General features: G+C 40.9%; 1 protein-coding gene across 1 annotated transcript in view; it reads right to left on the bottom strand.

Moving 5' to 3' along the window:
* The window catches only part of FAXC (failed axon connections homolog (Drosophila)), an 88552-nt gene that overhangs the window by 6108 nt on the left and 61903 nt on the right, over positions 1-20541 (bottom strand). The window contains exon 5 of the mRNA XM_006881197.1: positions 14133-14249. Coding sequence (XP_006881259.1) covers positions 14133-14249 — 117 coding nt within the window. The remainder of the gene's footprint in view (positions 1-14132; positions 14250-20541) is intronic.

The raw sequence follows: 20541 nt of genomic DNA, 5'->3' as shown, positions 1-20541 counted from the left end.
TATAGAGATTTTGGGGGAATTGCTATTTTCATTGTAATAATATGCTGGGGGGGGGGCTATTAACCAAAATAATTGAGTTGTTTTTAACACAGTGTGACCCTTCATTGGTTTTGGGAGGCTGTCAATCTTCACAGAATGAGCCTATCCGTCTTTCTCCCTCAGAGCAACAGTGAATTCAACAGCAGCCCAAATTACCAGCCCAAAACGCCTGCACACTGTGTCACCAGGCCTCCTAAGGATCGCAAGTGCCCCTGTATGGATTACTAATTGTTTTACTAACTTAATACTAATTGTTTTAATAACTTTATTTTCATTCTGTTCTACTGTTTTGGAAGTTTTGTCTCCACACTTGGCCCTGAAGAAATAAGCACCTGGAGGAAGAGGTGGGAGCCCTGCGTCTGGTCCCTGCTTTAATGCTTCTTTACAGCATGACTTTTACACATTACCTACCTCATCCCCGGTTTCCTCACTGGGAAAACAATGCAAGGAGGGACACAAAGCAGCAAGAGAATGGCTCCCAATTCTGGTTGCACATGAAAATCATTTGGTGACCTTTTAATAACACCAATTCCCAGCCTCACCCACAGAGAATCTGACAGAAGCAATGTGGAAGGGGAAAGGTCACAGGCTAGCTTTAAAAATTTCACAGGTGATTCTAATGTACATCCAAGGCTGGCAATCACTGAACTAGATAATTTCTAAAATTTTCTACAAGTTCTATTATTCTTAGTATCTATAAAATTTTATAAGTTTTTTTATTTCATCACAGAAAGAAAGGAAGATCAGAGGACATAGTAAGGTCATAAACCCTAACTTTATAACATGTGAACAAAACCAGAAAGCATTAGTTAAGCCTTCACCATACAGATGTGAGGAAGCTCACAAAAAATTTGCCATCATCTTTTTCTCTAGTTTTCATATCAGCAGATGTTAGATATAATAGAGCATTTATGACATGCAATATTAACTTTTTAAAAATTACATTCATTTTAAAACTTGAGGGTTTAAGAATAAAAATCATTATAATAAAAACCAGAATGAAGTGTAAAGATGAATCTCAGTAAAATAACTTCAAATTTGCAAACATCACACAGTGCTCATGCTCCTTCTCTCACGGATCCTAGGCTGTGAGAAAGGCGAGGAAGCACACTGGGAGTACTGTGACCATTGCGTGGATCCCCAAGCAACATCTGTGATAAGTAGCAGCCAAGAAATCAAAAGTTATGCTGCATTTGCGAATCTTTTCTCAAGGACCTCTTTAAAGTGCCAAAGAGTAAGAATGTCAGCTTAGAGACTTAGGTGTCCCTAACCCAAGTCATAGTATTTTCAATGTTTTGTATGCATATGAAAGTTGGACAATGAATGTTGTTGTTATGTGCCATCAAGTCACCTGTGACCTGTGACTCACAGCGACCCTATGTACAACAGCTCTGAAGCTTGCCCTGTCCTGAGCCAGTCTCACTGACTCCAACACACCGATTCCCACTGCCCTAGTTACTATGTCAATCCACGTCGTCCTTTCTCTCCTGCACTGTCCCTCCATCCTTCCAAGCATGATGGCCATCTCGAAGGACCAGTCTCTCCTGGCCACATGCCCAAAGTATATGAGATGGATCTTCAAAATCTTAGCCTCCAAGGAGAAACTTGATTTCACCCTCTCCAAGACAGACCTGTTTGTTCTCTAGGTGGCCCACGGTATATTCAAGACTCTGCTCCAGCACCACAACTCAAAGGCATCAATTCTTCTGTCATCCTTTGTCATTGTCCAGCTCTCTGATGCATAGCAAGTAATTGAGGGCCAATTCCCACTGCCCTAGTTACTATGTCTTGTTATGTTCAAGAGAGTATTGAATATACAGTGTATTGTCAAAAGACCGAACAACTATTTGGTCAATATATACGGGGGACTTAGGAAATCTGATTTGCTACTTGATCAAACAGCCATTCCTCTTTATGATGGAAAAGCAGCTAGAATATCAGATCCTCATGACAGGCTCTCCTTTTTCTTTGGCTTTTCTTTCTGGAGTCTTGTTTCCACACCCTCCTTCATGATGTCGTGGCACTAATATTGCTTCAGTGAACAGTTGATGTTGTTATGTGCCATTGAGTTGACTATGATTCAGCAACTCTGTCAACAACAACTCTGAACCCTGCCCTGTCCTGAGCCAATCTCCTGTCTCTGACATACTTGACTCCATTGCCACAGTCCCTGTGTAAATCCATCTCATCTAGGGTCTTCCTCTCATATCGTTCCAAGTATGATGTCCTTTTCCAAAAACTAGTCCCTCCTAGTCACATGCCCATAGCTTGTGAATCAGATTTTCAAAACTTGCCTCCAAGGAGTAAACTAATTTCACCCTCTCCAGGACAGACCTGGAGTCTTGCCAAGTGATGGCTTTCCATTGTTCTCAGATGTCCATTGTATGCACAATACTCTTCTCTAGCATCAAGAGTCAAAGACATCAACTTTTCTGTCATTCATTGTCCAGATCTCAGGAGCATAGCAAGCAAATGAGAAGGCCATGGCCTGGATTAGACACACCATAATGCACTGTAACATGTTGTTGTTGTTGTTGTTATGTGCCGTCGAGTTGCCTGAGACTCATAGCGACGCTATCTATGTACAACAGCCCTAAACTCTGCTCTGTCCTGTGTCAATCACACTGTCTCCAATACACCCATCCCAATCACCCTAGTCACTGAATCAATCCACCTCATTGGGGGTCTTCCCCTCCTGCGCTGTCCCTCCACCCTCCCAAGCATGATGTCCCTCTCCAAGGACCGGTCCCTCCTTACAACATGTCCAAAATATGTCAGATGAAGCCTCAGAATCCTTGCCTCCAAGGAGCAGCCCGGTTTAACCCTCTCCCGGATGAATCTGTTTGTTTTCCTAGATGATGGTGCCAAGAGTGCTGCCTATGGAGCCAAGCAAAGTAAAGCTGTGAACTATCTCAATCTCTTCACCATCCATTCTGATGCTGCCAGTGGTGAGAATCTTTGTCTTCTTGACACTGAGCCTCAATCCATATTGGAGGCTGCAGCCCTTGACCCTCTGCAGCAACCACTTCAAGTCCTCCTCAGTTTCAACAAGGAGGATTGTATCATCTGCATAATGCAGATTGTTATTAGATCTTCCACCAATCCTGATGCCACACTTCTCCTCATAGAGCCTAGCCTCCTAGATAATCTGTTCTGCATACAGATTGAAAAGGTATGGAGACAGGACACATCCCCGGCATACGCCCTTCCCAATTTTGAACCATGCAGTGTTTCCTTGCTCTGTTCTGATGACTGCCTTTTGTTCCAAGTATAGGTTTTGCATTAGCATGATCAAGTGTTCTGGGATTCTCATTCTTCTCAGAGTCAGACACAGTTTGTTATGACCCATACAGTCAAACACCTTTGCATAATCAATGAAACACAGATAGACATTCCTCTGGTATTTCCTGCTTTCAGCTAAGATCCATCTGACATATCCCTAATACCATGACCCCTTCTAAACCCAGCCTGGACTTCTGGCAGTTCTCTTCCAGTCGTTTTTGGATAGTCTTCAATAGAATCTTGCTTGCGTGTGAAATTAATGAGATTGTTCTATAGTTTCCACACTCTGTTGGGTCACCCTTCTTAGAATGGGAAAAAATATAGATCTCTTCCAGTCAGTTAGCCAACTGGTTTTTCTCCAGATTTCTTGGCACAACTTGGTGAGCACATCCAGGGCAACATCTGTTAGCTGAAATATTCAATTGGTATAACATCTATTCCTGGGGTAACATAGATTACTAATTTATTATTTTAATTATAATACCAAATACATAGTCCTTACTGTATACTTGTTAGGTGCTGTCAAGTGCGACTCATTGAGATCCTATGAACAACAGATCTGAACTCTGTCCTATACTGTGCCATCCTCATCATCTCCAACACATATAAGCCCACTGCTGCAGTCACTGTGTTAATTCATCCATTGAGTATCTGCCTATCTTTTTCTGACCCTCTAGCTTTCCAAGAAATAGCCTCCCAGCAACATGCCCAAAATGTGAATGAGGTTTTACCATCTGGGCTCCACAGAGCATCTGGCTATCCCTTTTCCAAAAGACATCTGTTTGTTTTTTCAGCAGTGCATGAGATATTCAGTGCTCTTCTCCAAGACCACAACTCAAAGGCATCAATTCTTCTTCTGTCATTGTTATCCACTGTCTAGTTCTCAGATGCATAGCAGGTGATTGGAAAGACTACACCTTAGTCTTCAAACTGGCATCATTGCTTCTTGGTAATTTGGAGATTTGCCCAACGCAATACATCTCCTAATTTCCTGACTGCTCTTATCAAGATGTTGACTGTGGCTCCTAGAAAGATGAAAACTTTGACAATTTCAACTTTTTCCATCTTTCACGATGTTGTCTCCTGGTTTAGTGGTGAGAATGTTTGTCTTCTTGATGTTGAGATGGGAGTCATATTGAAGGCTGTAGTCATCGATCTTTTGCACGAGCTGTTTCAAGTCTCCTCACTTTCAGCAAGGTTGTGTCATCTGCATAGCACAGGTTGCTGATGTTTCTTCCACCAACCCTGACGCCACGGTCTTCATAGAGTCCAGTTTCTCAAATGATTTGTTCAGCATACAGATTGAATAGTGACAGAGAAAGGATACAACCCTACGTACACCTTTCCTGATTGTAAACCACGCAACATTCTGGGTACTGTGTATATCATGGGACAAAGATGTCGCCGTCTCCTCCTTAAAGATTACCGCCTTGTTCGCACACGGGGTAGTTCTATTCTGTCCTATAGGATAACGATATGTCAGAATTGAACTCTAAGGAGGGAGACTGTTTTGGAGGAAGAACAGGTTTGTTTCTGGTTGTCTCTTTTGGTGGTTTTTGCTTTTGAGTTGTTGTTGTTGTTGTTCTTGTTTGTATACCAGGAATCAATGAACTGTTACACTTGATCCAAGTTGTGGTATTTTCCATTGTTTCATTGGCACACAAAAGTTGGATAATGAATAATGAAAGCCAAAGAACAGATGTCTTTGAATTGAGATGCTGAAGATGAATAATGACTATACCACGGACTGCCAAAAAAACAAACAGCTCTGTCCTGGAAGAAGTCAAGTCAGAGTGCTCTTTAGAAGCACTCCTCTCACGTACTTTGGGCCTGTTACCAGGAAGGGCGAGTCCTTGGAAAAGGACAATATGCTTGGAAAAGTAGGTGAGCAAAAGGGAAGACCCTCAGTGAGAGGACTGACACTGTGACTGCAGCAACGGGCTTGAGCGCACCAGAGACTGTAAAGGAGGCGCAGTATCAGGGAAGGCTTCATTGTGCTGTATCCATAGGACAGTGGTGAGGCAGAGTAGACTCAATGCCACCTAACCACAAGGCCTCATAACTGGCTCCGAGGCTTATTATCTCTCACTGCATAAACGAAATCAACAGAGAGGTCCATTAACTTGCCCAAGGTCATGCAGCTGGATAATGGCAACCTCGGGTTCAAAGACAAGCTGTCTCCAGATCCCATGCCTCACTGTCACTCTCCTCTGTTGTCTACTGATGATAGCTTCATGCTACCACAGTGGAATATTTGTTTGTATTCTTCCTAGAGTCTCAAGACTTGTGAAAGGACAGGTACCACACTTCAGTGTCAATGGTTGTCATGAAAGTAGTGATAACTTTATAGAGTTTACATAGATGAACAAGGTATTGGAACTCAAATACATTCTTTCATACACACACAAACACGCATGAATATCCTGCTTCTGTTGTTGTATGTGCCATTGAGTCACCTGCAACTCGTGTACAACAACTCTGAATTCTGCTCTATCCTGATCCAATCTCATAGTTTCTGATACACCTACCCCATTACCCCAGTCACTGAGTCAATCCATATCATCCTCTCCTGCACTGTCCTTCCACCCTTCTAAGCATGATGTCCTTCTCCAAAAACTGGTTCCTCCTGGACATGTGCCCAAAGCATATGAAACAGAGCTTCAAAATCCTTGCCTCCATTTGGCATTTCCTCAGAAAACAGAACATAAAAATTTCATATGATCCAGCTAGTCCACTGCTTGGAAAACTCTGAGAAAATGAGAAATGAGGCACAAACAGAGACTTGTACACCAGTGTTCATAGCAGCATCATTCACCATCACAAGAACATGGAAATAGCCCAAATGTCCAACCACAATCGAATGGACTGAGTAATTATGGTGCATTCACATGATGGAATACTGCACAGCACACAGGAGCAATGATTTTGTAAATCACTACCTAACTTAGGAGGGACTGGAGAACATTATGCTAAACGAACTAACTCAGTCCCATAAGGACAAACACTGTATAATACCATTATTTTAGAACTTGTATGAGGATCTAATTGGGGACAGGGGAAGCAGAGGGGTGAGGATGGGCAGGGGGGTTGTTAATCATAAGGTCACACAGTTTGATGGGTGGATGGAGAGATGAGTAAAGGAAATTGGAACGATAGGTTTGAAAAATAATGTATATGAACTTTGTAAGTAAAACAGCAAAAAATAATAAAATAATTTTATTTAAAAAAATGAAATCTTTGCTTCCAAGAGGCAGCCTGGTTTCACCTTCTCCAGGATAAACCTGTTTATTCTCTTGGCAGTCCAAAGTATCTGCAGCACAACTCAAAGGCCTCAATTTTTCTTTTGTCAATCCTAGTCACTGTCAAGTTCTCTGATGCATAGCAAGCAATTAAGACAACCATGGCCTGAATCAAGCACACCTTAGTCTCTAGACTAACATCATTTGCTCTTCAGCATTTGGAGAACTCCCTGACAGCAACTTTGCCCAGAGCAATTTATCTTTTGATTTCTTGACTGCCGGGGGCCTGAAAATGAACATTTATCATTGGGTCCTACCATCACCTGGCTTTGCCTATCCCTTCTGTGTCTAAGCTCTCCATCAGCTGACTTAGTCAATGTGCTACCTGCCAAAAGTTGGTAGCAGAAACAGATTGTTGGGTTTCTCTAATATTAAAAAATATCCTGTCTAATTTAACACTGAAAATATCACCAACCATCCCTGTATCCAGAACATGGTTCCTTCCAACTTCTAATCACAAATGGCTGGGATGAGAGGGAGGGTGAAACTTCCAATGGCTCCCAAGACCATCTGCCTTCCCATCCCTTGGTTACTGACCAGACAATGCTGGGAAAGCACAGGCTGACATAACAAACACACTTTTCTGGTCCACCAACACACATGCCAGCACCAGAGCCAGGCAAGGCGCTGGCCACAAACTTCGTTGTTCCCTTTGGTGACTTGTCACACAATAGGAAGGACACTGGACAGCATTTTCTTCAGAAAAAATATCTTAATATAATACTAGGATAAAGATTCCCTCCTCTTCCCCTTCTTATCTTCTCTCTTTGAAGCCAAGCTTACATACTTATTAAAAAACTGAAACAAGGGAGCTCTGGTGGCCTAGTGGCAAGAAGCTGCACTGCAATCCCTAAAGCACGCAGTTCAAATCCACCAGATGCTCTGCTGGAGAAGGAAGGGCAATCTCCTCCTGTACCAGCTGGATCCAGTCTGATGGTACACAACAAGAAGAAAAAAACAAAACCCCAACTCAAACAAATTGCTGTCAAGTCAGAATCGACTCATAGTTAACCCTTCAGTGGGTCTTCAGATGTTGTAAATCACACAGAAGGAGACTGTCTTTTTCTCTAAGCCCCTAGTGGATTCAAGACATCAGATAGAGCCAGCCTTTGCATTAGCAACACAACTCTTCATGAGTGCCCCCAACTCTTACCTTTAATAAATATTAAAATACAAGACACTCAATGGTTATCTGACCCAGTCCTTTCCTGAGGCAAATTCTCCATGACAACCTCTCCCTGAACACTGCAAATGGGGAACAGAAAAAGCATGAACAGAGGATCTAATTATGTACTTTCTCAAGGACATCCAGCATTATTTCATTTATAGAATGACAGATAAAACAAGAGACAGACATTCAAGTAAACAATTGCTGGTGAAAGAGTCACTGAACTAGGTTTTCCTTGGAACACGAAAGGTTGTGTTTCTTACTCGTCTAGGGAGGAAAGGGTTGGGCACTAAAAGATCAGGTGTGCTGCAAACTCTTCACTCACTGCTTCAGTTTTCTATATTTCCTTCACTTTTCCACTTTAAAGAGTGCCCAAACCCACATTCAATTCTCTAATAAGGACACATGATCAAAATATTAAAGCTGCTTCCACAGTATGAGTGTGCTAATTTTTGCTAATAAAATTAGAGGAGTATTTTCTGTCCAAACGTAAAAATTTCTAAATAAATAACGCTCATTATAGACCTGCGAAAAAGAGAAAAAGAAGCAGCTCTGATTGAGGAACTACTGGTGGGACTATAAACTGTTAACAGTCTTTCTAGAAAGCAATTTTGCCATATACACCAAGGCCTTTGAGAAAGTAATTCCACACCAAGAAATGCAGCTTAAGGGAAGTCATCAAATGAGTAAAAATACATATTTATAACAATATTTATTATAAAAGAGAGAAAACAATAATTACCAGTATTTTTAAAAACAGATTAACTGCGTAAATTGCAATGTAATTATAAGATAGGATAAAGTATTGAACAAATTCTTTAAGGAATATTTGCTTATAAATTGCTTATCATTGTGTCAACATCATGACTCCAATTTTATGAAATGTGCTTGACAAAAGATGGGGAGAGACTAACAGTTCTCTGGGTGATGGTTGACAGGCAATTGATTTTTGTTTTTTATCTTTTCTAAATTTTCTCAAGTAAGTAATTGTTGTTAGGTACCAACTCAAAGCAACTCTATACTCAGAGGGAAATCCTCTCTTGGTCCTGTGCTATCCTCAGTTTCTTCTATGCTCAAAGCCATTGTTGCAGCACTGCATCTGATCAAGGGTCTTCCTCTCTCTTTGACCTTCCACAATGTCCCTTTCCAAAGACTAACCTTTCTTGACAACCTACCCACAGAATATGACACAGTCTCACTATCTTTGTTTCTAAGTAGCATACCAATTATATCTCTTCTAAGAGACTTCATTTTCTGTTGGCACTTCATGCAGTATTCCATATTCTTCTTGGACAAGACAATCCAAATGCATCTTCTTCTACGATCTTCCTTATTCATTGTACAACTTTCACACTCAAAGGAAGCAACCAAAAATATAATAGCTTCAGTCAGGCACACCTTAGTCTTTAAAATGGCATCCTTCTCTCTAGCACTTGAAAGAGGCCCTTGACTACTGGTTTTCCAAATACAACATGGATGTTGATTATGGATCCAAGGAAAATGAAATAGTTGACAATATTTTCTCCATGAATCATGATGCTGTTTATCAGTCCAGTTGTGAGGATTTTTGTTTTGTGCTGAAGTACAATCCAACATGATCAGTAAGCACTTAAGGCCTCTTCATCTTCTGCAAGCAAGATTGTGTCATATCTAAGGTTACTGATGAGTCTCCCTCCAAATCTGACATCACATTCTTCTTAATATAGTCAAGCTTCTCAAATTATTTGTTCAAAATAGACTGAATATAGTGAAAAGATGCAACCATGATGCATATTTTTCCTGATTTTAAACCTTGTTGTTGTCATTGTTTTGTTGCTGATTGCCTTCGAGTCGAGCACAACTCATAGTGACCCTATAAACAAAAGGCCTGAAGCCCCTCTACAACTATCGACATTTATCAAAGTTCATAGAGTTTCTGGAGGCAAGTTGTTTAGGAAGTAGATGCCACTCCTGCTTCAAAACATGCCATAGAATGTTATCAGTTAAGTTGCCTGCGATGCATCACGACCCTCTGTACAGCAGCTCTGAACCCTTCCCTGCCCTGAGCCAGTCTCACTAATTCTGACACACCAACCCCCATTGCCCCAGTTACTATATCAATCCACCTTATCTGGGGTCTTCCTCTCCTGCGCAGTCTGTCCACCCTCCCAAGCATGATGTCCTTCTGATCTCTCCTGGTCATATGCCCAAAGTAAGGCAGGCAGAGCTTCAAAATCCTAGCCTCCAAGAAGACACGTGGTTTCTCCCTCTCCAAGATAGACCTATTTGTTCTCTTGGCAGTCCATGGTTCAAAACTCTTCTCCAGCACCGTAACTCAAAGGCATCTATTCTTCTGTCATTCTTAGTCATTGTCCAACTTTCTGAAGCATAACAAGTAATTGAGAAAACCATGGCCTGGATTAGTTGCTGTCTTTAGGTGCTATAAAGTCGTCCCTGACCCACAGTGACACTATAAACAACAGATTAGAACCTTGCTCTATCTTCACTCATCATCACAGTCCTCTTAGCATCCCCTTGCTCTGTTCAAGGGATAGTTTTTTGGTTTACATATAGAGGTTTTGCATGAGCACAAAGATTTCTTGTATTCTCATTCTTCTCAATGTTAACCATAATTTATTGTGATCAACATAATCAAATACCTTCGTACAGCCAATAAAACATAAGTAAACATCTTTCTGGTATTCTCTATTTTCATCCAAGATCCATTTGACAGTAGCAATGACATCTCTCATTGCGCCACTTTTTCTCAATCCAGCTTGGGTTTCTGATACTCTCCTACTGATGTACTCTTGCAGCCTTTATGCATCGGAAAGCTGAACAATGACTAGGGATAATAGCAGGAAAATTGATGCTTTTAAACTGTGGTGCTGGAGAAGAGTGTTGAATATACCATGGACTGCTAGGAGAACAAACAGGTTCATCCTAGAGAGGGTGAGACCAGGCTGTTCTTTGGAGGCAAGGATTCTGAAGCTTCATCTGACATACTTTGGACATGTTGCAAGGAGGGACCAGTCCTTGGAGAGGGACATCATGCTTGGGAGAATGGAGGGACAGCACAAGAGAGGAAGACCCATGATGAGAGGGATTGATTCAGTGACTGGAGTAATGGGGTTAGGTGTGTCAGAGACATTGAGAATGGCACAGGATAGAGCAGGGTTTAGGGTTGTTGTATGAGTTGCAGGTGACTCAACAGCACATTAACAACAAGAAGTAGCTAGATTTTTACTTGTGTATATTACTGAAGTTGGTTGATAATTTCTGCACTCTGTTAGTTTTTGTAATAGGCACATATATGAATGTTTTTCCCCTACTCTATTGGTCAAGTTGTTATTTTCCAAATTTCTTGGCATATACAAGTGAGCATATCCAGGGCTTCATCTCTTTGCTGCAATATTTCAATTCTAGATAGATAAACAGAGAGGGAAATATAGACATATTTACATGTGTGTATTTCTTTGAATTTTCTTCTGTAGAAAACTCAGCCAGTCACCAATAATTTATGTATAGGTGTTTGGGTTTGTGTATTTTCAATAAATAAATTTGTACAAAATTTACATACCTTGCACAAAACTATTTATTTTCTTGTTCTACCTCTAGCTTCATTTCTGTTATCAGGCTCCGACTTTCCAACTACCAGTCCTCCTTTGTTTCCAGCTTTTGCATTCCAGCCATCAATTATCATCTTGATTACACGTGCTATCCATTTCAGACTGCAGAAGTTGGCAGAAATTCTAAATTTCTTCATCTTTGTCTTTAGTGGTTGATGCATATATTTGACCAAAAGTCATATTAACAGGTCTTCTTTGTATGTTTATTAATATTATCCTATCATTGACAGCCTCACCTAGCAAATGCCCAAAGACTGTGAAATGAAGTTTCACCATTCTTGCATCAAGGAACACTCTGGTTGCGCTTTCTCCAAGATGTATCTATTTGGTGTTTTAGCAGATCATGGAATATTCAGCACTCTTTTACAATGCCAGAGCTAAAGTCATCAATTCTTCTGGCATCATTATTCACTGTACACCTCTCAGATGCATAGTAAGTGACTGAAAAGACTATGTCCTGAATCAGGTGCACCTTAGTCCTCAAACGTACATCATTGCTCCTCAAAATTTGAAGAAGTCCTGACTGCAGACTTTTCCAGTGCAATACTACATCTCTTGATCTCCTGACTGCTGGTACCAAGTGAGAGCTATTCCTGGGAGAGCGACATGATGCTTGAAAAGATGCAAGGTCAGTGTGAGAGGAAAGCTCTCAACCAGATGCAGACACAGTGACTGCAGCAATGGGCTTAAGTATGTGAGGATGATACAGGACAGGACAGACTTCAGATTTGTTATTCATAGGATTGTTATGGCTCATACTCAACAGCTCCTAACAATATTATTGACAGCATTGCACTTCAAGCAGTATCTTGAAATGATCTTCTTGATGAAAACTATACCATTCTTCTTCAAACTGTCATTACCAGCATGATATAGACCAAATGACTATCTGGTTAAAAAAAAATCAAGACTAGTCCCTTTCAGCTCACTAATGCCTAGGATATTGACTTTTAATTTCATTTTTTTAGCAACTGTTGACTTTCCTAGAATCATACTGCATATATTCCACCTTTCAATCATGAATGCATGCATGTTTGTAGCATTTTGCTTCATCTGAAGACTTGCCCCATCAGGAAATGAAAAGTCCTTCGCTGGGTAAAATCCCTTCTCCATCACGGCATTAAGGCAGACTCTACTTTGAGGAGGCAGCTCTTCCCAGGTCATATTTCATGTGCCTTCCAGCCTCAGGAGCTCCTATTCCAGAACTATGCCAATGTTCCATTGCTTTCATGAGGCTTTTATAAGGGCCTTTTATTTCAGAAGTGGATGGTCGGTACTGCTTCTTACTCTTAGTCTCAAATCTCCACTGAACTGTCCACTATAGAAATCCCTGCTGGTATTTGAAATACCAGTGGCATAGCTCCCAGAGTTACAGCAACATGCAAGTCACCACTGTACAACAAACTGACAAGTTGTAGAAGAAAATAATAGTGGTTTATAGAGATAAATATAATCTACTACCACCACACTGATTCCAAATCATGATGATCCTCCACCAGGTTTCCAAGGTTGTACATTATTTACAATATTTACAAGAAAAGAGTGTCTAACTTCTCCCCACAGAGCAGCTAATAGATATAAACCAATGACCTTTCAGTTAGAAAATCAATACATTGTGCACTACACCACCATATGTGTTTGTGCGTGTGTGTGTGTGTGTGTGTGTGCACACATACATACATACAGTCAGTGCTCGGTATCCACAGGTTCCACATCCATGGATTTAGCCCACCTTGCATTCAACAAAAAAAAATTATGAATAATCTAGAGATTATTTAAAACATATAGAAGGATGTGTATAAATTATATACAAAAGTCATACCATTTACATAAGGGATTTGAGCTTCCACAGACTTTGAGTAACTGCTGGGTCCTGACACCAATTACCCACAGACACTGAGCAACAACCTGCATGTGTGTGTGTGTGTATGTATATGTGTATGCATATATATACACACAGTACGAGTTTTTAAAAAAACTATTAAAGTATGTCATCCTTTTTCCCTAACTAAAAGAAAATTTCTTCTTAATCTAGCTGGTTTCAGAAGTAACTCTAAATAATATCTAGAACCAAAAACTCATTTTCACAGACATACACATATATTATAAACCCTAGGCAGAAAATTTCTTGATGCCACCCTTCACACTGCTAATACAGAATCAATTCTAAGTGTTTCAGTGTTTAAGTTGTTTTTATTTCTTTTTCCACTTGTCACTTCTTGGTAAGGCCTCTACTGTAATAAGAAAAAAGACTAAGAAAGAATTAGAAACAAAATTAGTTATTTGGCTGGCTGATAGTAGTTCAGACTAAAGAGCTTAGAGGAGGAGTTAATCACTAAGATGAGATGTAGAGATTTTCCTTGGATTTTAATAATTCATATTATTCCAGCCCCAGGAAGAGGCTGCTTCCTCTTTTAAAGGAGCAAAGTTCATGCAGCTAAGTGCCAAAAGCTCACTGCAGAAGATGGTGTCAGATTCCCAAATGTTTCTGTCTCCAGTGAAACTCAAAAGAAATCCACCAAAAAGGTTGATCATTTCTTTAAAAAGAACATTATATGGCTCCTGATCTTTTAAGTGTCTTCTCCACCCCTGCATGACCTAAATCTGGAGATTCAAGCCTGGCTCTGGACACCACATGCTGTTCTCTCCAAGTCCACAGGCATCAGCCTAGAAGTCCCTATGTGGTATCCTCTCAACCCAGTGGTCTCCAATCTGGAAGAGATTTGCAAGACTTGCCTTTGATCAGTCGCTCAGGTCTCGTCCCTGGTAAGGTCCACATTGCCTGTGCCAAGTGCCCGAAGACAGTGGCATCCAAAGTAGAAAGCTTGGGTCCCATGATGTACTTCTTATCACCTGCAGAAGACACAGAAGAGAGGTCACTGGGCTGGCCTACACTACCCCAGGTAATCTCAAACATTCAAGACACTGGAATGAAATTCTTTTTGAACTGTGCCTTTGCACAGTTCTTCTTAAAGCTTTGCAAGGTCAAAATGCATGCACTCTCTTTTTCCTTAGGAAAAAGAAAAGAATAAATTATAAAATAAAAGTAAAATAAATTATGCAATTCTGTGATGTATCAACTCACACCACTGTAAAGCAAGTAGGTCTCTAGAAATAAGCCTAGATTAGCAGAAGAGCGAGAGTGATGATTAATAAAAGAAATAATTGATCAAACTTCTGTAATAACATGCTTAGCTGAACAACAATAAGAAAAAAAATCATGAGATACTTCAGAACATTTGGAAGTTGTTTTACTTAAATTATCACTACGTCAAAACTCACTGCCATCAAATCAGTCTATAGCAGAGCAATTCTCTAAAACAGACTAGGAACTGTCCCACAATTTCTTAAACTCTAACTTTTGTGGGAGCTCTGCACATGGTTCAAATCCACCAGCAGCTCTATGGGGGCCAGAATATGCATTATCTGCTCCTAGGCAATTTACAGCCTCAGAAAACCAATAGAGGGTCAGCTATGAGTTGGTTCCAACTTGACAGCAATGAGTTGAGTTGAATCTTTATGGGAAGAGGCCTTGGTAGTCCAATGGTAAGCACTCAGCTGCTAACCAAAAAGTTGACAGTTCAAACACACCAGCCACTCCAAAGGAGAATGACATGGCAATATGCTTCCATACAGAATATAGCCTTGGAAAGTCTACAGGGTTACTATGAGTTTTGAGTTTTCGTCATCCATTGGTTGGTTCAAACACTCAACCTCTCAGATAACAGCCAAGCACTTAATTACTCTGCCTCCAGGGTTCCTTTCTTAAAATGAACACACGCAACTTCAGCACTTACATTAAATCAATACATTTCTTATTTGAGAAAAAAAAATTAGCCAAGAGGCCGAAGCTACTTAAGACATTAGAGGCAAGTTTTCCATGATGTCATCATGGTTCTTGGCAAAGTTTTCACCACTGGGCAGCAGCTTCTACAGAAACATCAAGTACAGAGGTGAAATGTCTACAGGCAAATTAAATCACAGCCCTGTGATTACAGCTCTCTTGTAAGGATGGATGTTCAGCACCTCGGGCCCCATGCTCCATTCCCACCACTGTTGACTCTGCTTGAACCTCATCACCTGGACTATCTAATTGCCCCAACTCGTCCTGGGCTAACGGCAAATGTTACAGTGTACAGAGTCACTCACTCCTGGACAATAGTTTTACTCACTGAAGGAACTTTGTTACTTAACCTCTCAGCTTTAGTTTCCTCATCTGAAAATGAAACTGCTACTACCAATACTAATGTCCAGGGGCTACTGTGTAGATTAAATGACATAACGCACATAAAGCAGTGAGCACCTCATCTGGGAATAGCTCAATAACATCAGCTCCTACATCTCTCTTTCCTCGGCCCATGCTGGGGAAATAGAAATCACCTACTAGACGGTAGTTTCCTATGTCACTCTCTCTCACAAACATCTTCCATGATTTATAAAGTCCAAACTCAACTTCGAAGCCAAGGCCCACTATTCAAGCATTACTCCTCATCCCTTCTTTGCTCTAGCGAAACAAGTAGACACTCCCCACTCCCCGAAAAGGTGAAAAGTCAGAGCAAAGTTTCTACATTGTGAAGTCTGTTGTAGAATCAACAGATTTTGATGGTGAGGTGAAAAAAATGTATATAAGCAAAGGATTTTGGAAATGTAATGAAAAGTTACACAGGATCTCAATAAAAAGAAAAATAAATTTTAAAATATCATTTTCATTCTCATATTAAGTAATATACATTCAGCCAAAATTTGATATTTGAGCCCCAGAATGTTAGAACTGAAAGGACAATGAGCTAGTAAGTAACAAAACCAGATTAAAAATACTGGTACCAGGTCCACTGGCTTCCAGTTCAACATTTTTTGCTCAAAGATGAAGATCACATGAAATAACAGGAGAGTTGAACTGTCAAAGTTCATAAAAGGGTGTTACAAGCAGGAAGAAAAACATAATAAAGAAGGGGGAACTTTAAATTTAAATTTAAAGATTTTTCTAAAGGTATTTGCAAACACACACACACACACACACACACACACGTTCCTGGTGTTCATTGTCAGAGAGTTGGAATGGTCTCATAGCTGACCTCCCAGGTTTTCAGAGGCTGTGAAATGTATGAGGAGATGGCCCATCTGTCTCCCGAGAAGCAGTTGGTAGATACAAACCTCATGTCTTTGGGTTGCCATCAGAGATCTTTTTCATTGTTGTTGTTGTTGTTATGTGCCGTCGAGTCGTTTCCGACTCATAGCGACCCTATGCACAACAGCTCTAAACCCTGCTCTATCCTGCGCCAACCGCACTGCCTCTAACACACCCATCCCGATTACCCCAGTCACCGAATCAATCCATCTCATAGAGGGTCTTCCCCTCCTGCGCTGTCCCTCCACCCTCCCAAGCATGATGTCCCTCTCCAAGGACCCGTCCCTCCTGGCAACATGTCCAAAGTATGTCAGACGAAGCCCCAGAATCCTTGCCTCCAAGGAGTAGCTTGGTTTAATCCTCTCCAAGATGAATCTGTTTGTTTTCCTGGCAGTCCATGGTACCCTTCTCCAGCACCACAGCTCAAAAGCATCCACTCTCCTTCTGTCCTCCCTAGTCATTGGCCAACTCTCTGATGCATAACAAGTGACTGCAAATACCATGGCCTGTATCAGGCGCACCTTAGTCTCCAGAGAGACACTGTTGCTCCTGAGTACTCTAGAGAGGTCCCTAACAGCAGACTTTCCCATCGCAATACGCTTTTTGATTTCCTGACTGCTGGTGCCAAGAGTGTTGACTGTGGAGCCGAGCAGACTTTTTCATATATACATGAAATTTAGCATTTGTGAAAATGTTGCTTGGCACTACATAAATCATAGATATCATATAGTTCTTGTGGCCTAGTGGTAGGAATCTGTGCTGCTATCCGAAAGGTATGCACGGTTCAAATCCACCAGCTGCTCTCTGTGGAAAAAGAATGGGCAATCTCCTCCCATGCCATTTACTGCCTCTGAAAACCCACTGGAGAGCCAGCTATGTGTGGATTCCAACTCCATAGCACACAACAACAACAATACACAATCAGACTTGTAAATTTACTTTCTTTAAGATATCATTGGCTATTAAAAAGCAAGGAACTCTGGGCCTTCAGTCCGTGGCAGGTTGTGCTTCTAAACCAAAAACTGTACAACTCCAGCAGCTCAAATGTGCCAATGGCTTCTTGGGAGGAAGGTGGGCAATCTCTTCCTGTGAGATTTACAGCCTCGGAAATCCAGTGGAGCATCACCCCACACTGCAAACAATTCTACAGCCAGGAGTTAAGAGGGAATTTAAAAACACTCAGTGCACTCAATGGTAGGAAGCATTTCAATGTTTTTCTCTAAAATCCTTTTGGACAGACTGAGCATTTGCAAAAGTAGCAGTGTTCCCACTTTCACTAATATTAACATCTGACATAACCGTCATTCATTCATCAAAACTAAGATATTAACATCAGTAGGACACTATTAATGACACTATAGACTTTATTCACAGCAGAGTGTTAAGGAGCCACAGTGCCAACCCAAAGGCCCACAGTTTGAATCTACCAGCTGCTCCGTGGGAGAAAGATGGGCAAGCTCCTCCCATGGAATCCACAGCCTCTGGAAAACGTACCAGAGGGTCAGCTATGAGTCAATTCTGACTTGAAGGCACCCAAAAGCAACCACAACAAATTTTACTCGAATGTTATTAGTTTTTCTCCTCATATCCTTTTTTTTCTGTTCCACAGCCAAGGTGGAATCCTACCTTGCATTTAGCCATCAAAGCTCCTTAGCTTCTCCCAACCCGTGACAGTTCTGCAGTCCATGTTTGTCTTTCATGGCCTTGACAGTTTAAGAAAACTGATGACTGATTTAGCAAAATACTAATCTGTTGTTTTGGCTCTATTTAAGGATTTCTTATGATTAGCTTAATAATACACTTTTTTTTTAAGGAGTAACACAGAATAATGTGCTCTTCTCAGTACATTTTATCAGGGGGCACTTATGTTAATGTCTTAGTACTCTAGAGATTAAATTTGGCCACTTGTTAAAGGTCATGCCTGCCAGGTATCTCCACAGTAAAACCATGGGGAGGGGGGCGGGGGGGAGGGGTTCTCTTGTAAATAAACGTTTCAGCATTTTAAAAGAAAAGCTGATGCATCCACTCAGAACCAACTCACAGCTGACCCTCTAGGGGGGTTTCAGACACTGTAAATTACTTGGTGAGAGATTGTCCATCTTTCTCCCATGAAGCTATTGGTGGATGCAAACTGCCAATGAGCAACTGCTCTTTGATTAGCAGCACATCTCTCTACCTTCTAGACCACCAGAACTCAAATACAGTGGGAGTCATGAGACATTTTCCAATAAATATAAACTAATCTGTAAAAATCAAACCAATATTACAGGAAATACTAAGTGGAATTCTCAGGATATAGAACCTACAACAGCAGTCAACAACCTAAATTAACACACATGATACCATCCAGATATAGAAATATGCCATATAAAGTAAGCTTACTAGACTAAAAATTGGGAACTAGAGACATCAGTCAGTGAAGTAGGACAAGCAAAAGGCAAAATTAAGGGAATAAATAGTATCTATTAGTGAACTTCTGAATGGAAAATCAAGGTGATTCCAAAATACAGTGAATTGTTTTCAAATTGGGTATATAAAATAGTAATTCATAGTATAATCTCAAAGCAAATGAATAAATCTTCTGATTGTTGTTGTTATGTGTCATTAAGTTGCCTGTGATCCCCCCAAAAAAAGATAAGCTGATGGTGTACAAATATCTTGTATATTTGAGCAAATATCCCACTTTAGCCTACAAATTCATTTTAACATTCACTCATTAATTTTAATATTTATTGGCAGATGTTACCTAAAAAATTCTACCTTGATGGCTAGTGGGGAACTTTCTACTTCTCTCATATCGTCAACCGTTATTGACTGGGGTTCTACCACACACTCATTTATATTCATTTATTTGTGGAAGTATACTCACAGGGAAATTTGTTATTCTGTGGACTGTTGTTGTTCGGTGCCACTGAGTCAAGCGTGACTAACAGTGACCGTATCAACAATAGGTCTGAGCTCTGTCCTATCCTGTACCATCTCAGCATCTCGAGCACATTTCAGCCCATTGCTGCTGTTGCCATGTCAATCCATCTCGTTGACGGTCTCCTTCTCCTTTGCTGACCCTCCACCTTTCCTATCATGATGGATTAAGATCAAGTATCCTCTATTTCCTCTGTTGCTCAAATTGTTCCAGCTTTGACCTTTGGAAGTTTGGTGGGAAGAATTTTAGGTCGGATATGAAATTTAGATTTGACTCCACTTAGTGTTAAACACAGATTCTCACCACTGGGCTGATTGGCAGCATCATGATAGATGGTGAAGAGATTGAGATTGTTAGCAGCTTTAGTTTGCTTGGCTCCAAAATCAACACTCTTGGTACCAGCAGCCAGCGAATTAAAAGATTAATTGCACTGGAAAAGTCTGCTGTTGGGGATATCTCCAGAATACTGAAGAGCAATGATGCCAGTCTGGACGCTAAGGTGCACTTGATCCAGGTCATAGTCTTCACAATTACTTGCCATGCATCAGAAGGCTGGAAGATAATTGATGCCTTTGAGCTGTGGTGCTAGAGAAGAGTCTTGAATATACCATGGACAGCCAGGAGAACAAACAGGTTTGTCCTAGAGACAGTGAGACCAGGCTGCTCCTTTAAGGCAAGGCTTCAGATAGGAGAATTGATACCTTTCAGATATAGTGCCTGAGTATTGAGTATACCATGAACAAAGAGCTTCATCCTAGAGAGGGTGAAATCAGGCTGCTCTTTGGGGGCAAAGATTCTGAAGCTTCATCTGACAAACTCTGGATATATTGCAAGGAGGGACCAGTACTTGGAGAGGGATGTCATGCTTGGGATGGTGGAGGTACAGCGCAGGAGAGGAAGACCCTCGATGAGATGCATTGATTCAATGACTGGGGTAATGGGGGTAGGTTATGTCAGAGACAATAAGGTTAGCACAGGATAGAGCAGGTTCCCGAGCTGTTGTGCAGAGGGTTGCTATAAGTCACAAGCAACTCGATAGGACATAACAACAAACCACAAAGTGATTCCCAAGTTCGCAAGCAGAGGATTTGAGA

This window comes from Elephantulus edwardii, unplaced genomic scaffold (genome assembly GCF_000299155.1).
Source record: "Elephantulus edwardii isolate Elephantulus edwardi_28Jun2011 unplaced genomic scaffold, EleEdw1.0 scaffold00013, whole genome shotgun sequence".
NCBI classification, from domain to species: Eukaryota; Metazoa; Chordata; class Mammalia; order Macroscelidea; family Macroscelididae; genus Elephantulus; species Elephantulus edwardii.
The sequence above is the reverse complement of the archived record's forward strand: the minus strand, read 5'-3'. Positions and strand labels throughout refer to the sequence as shown.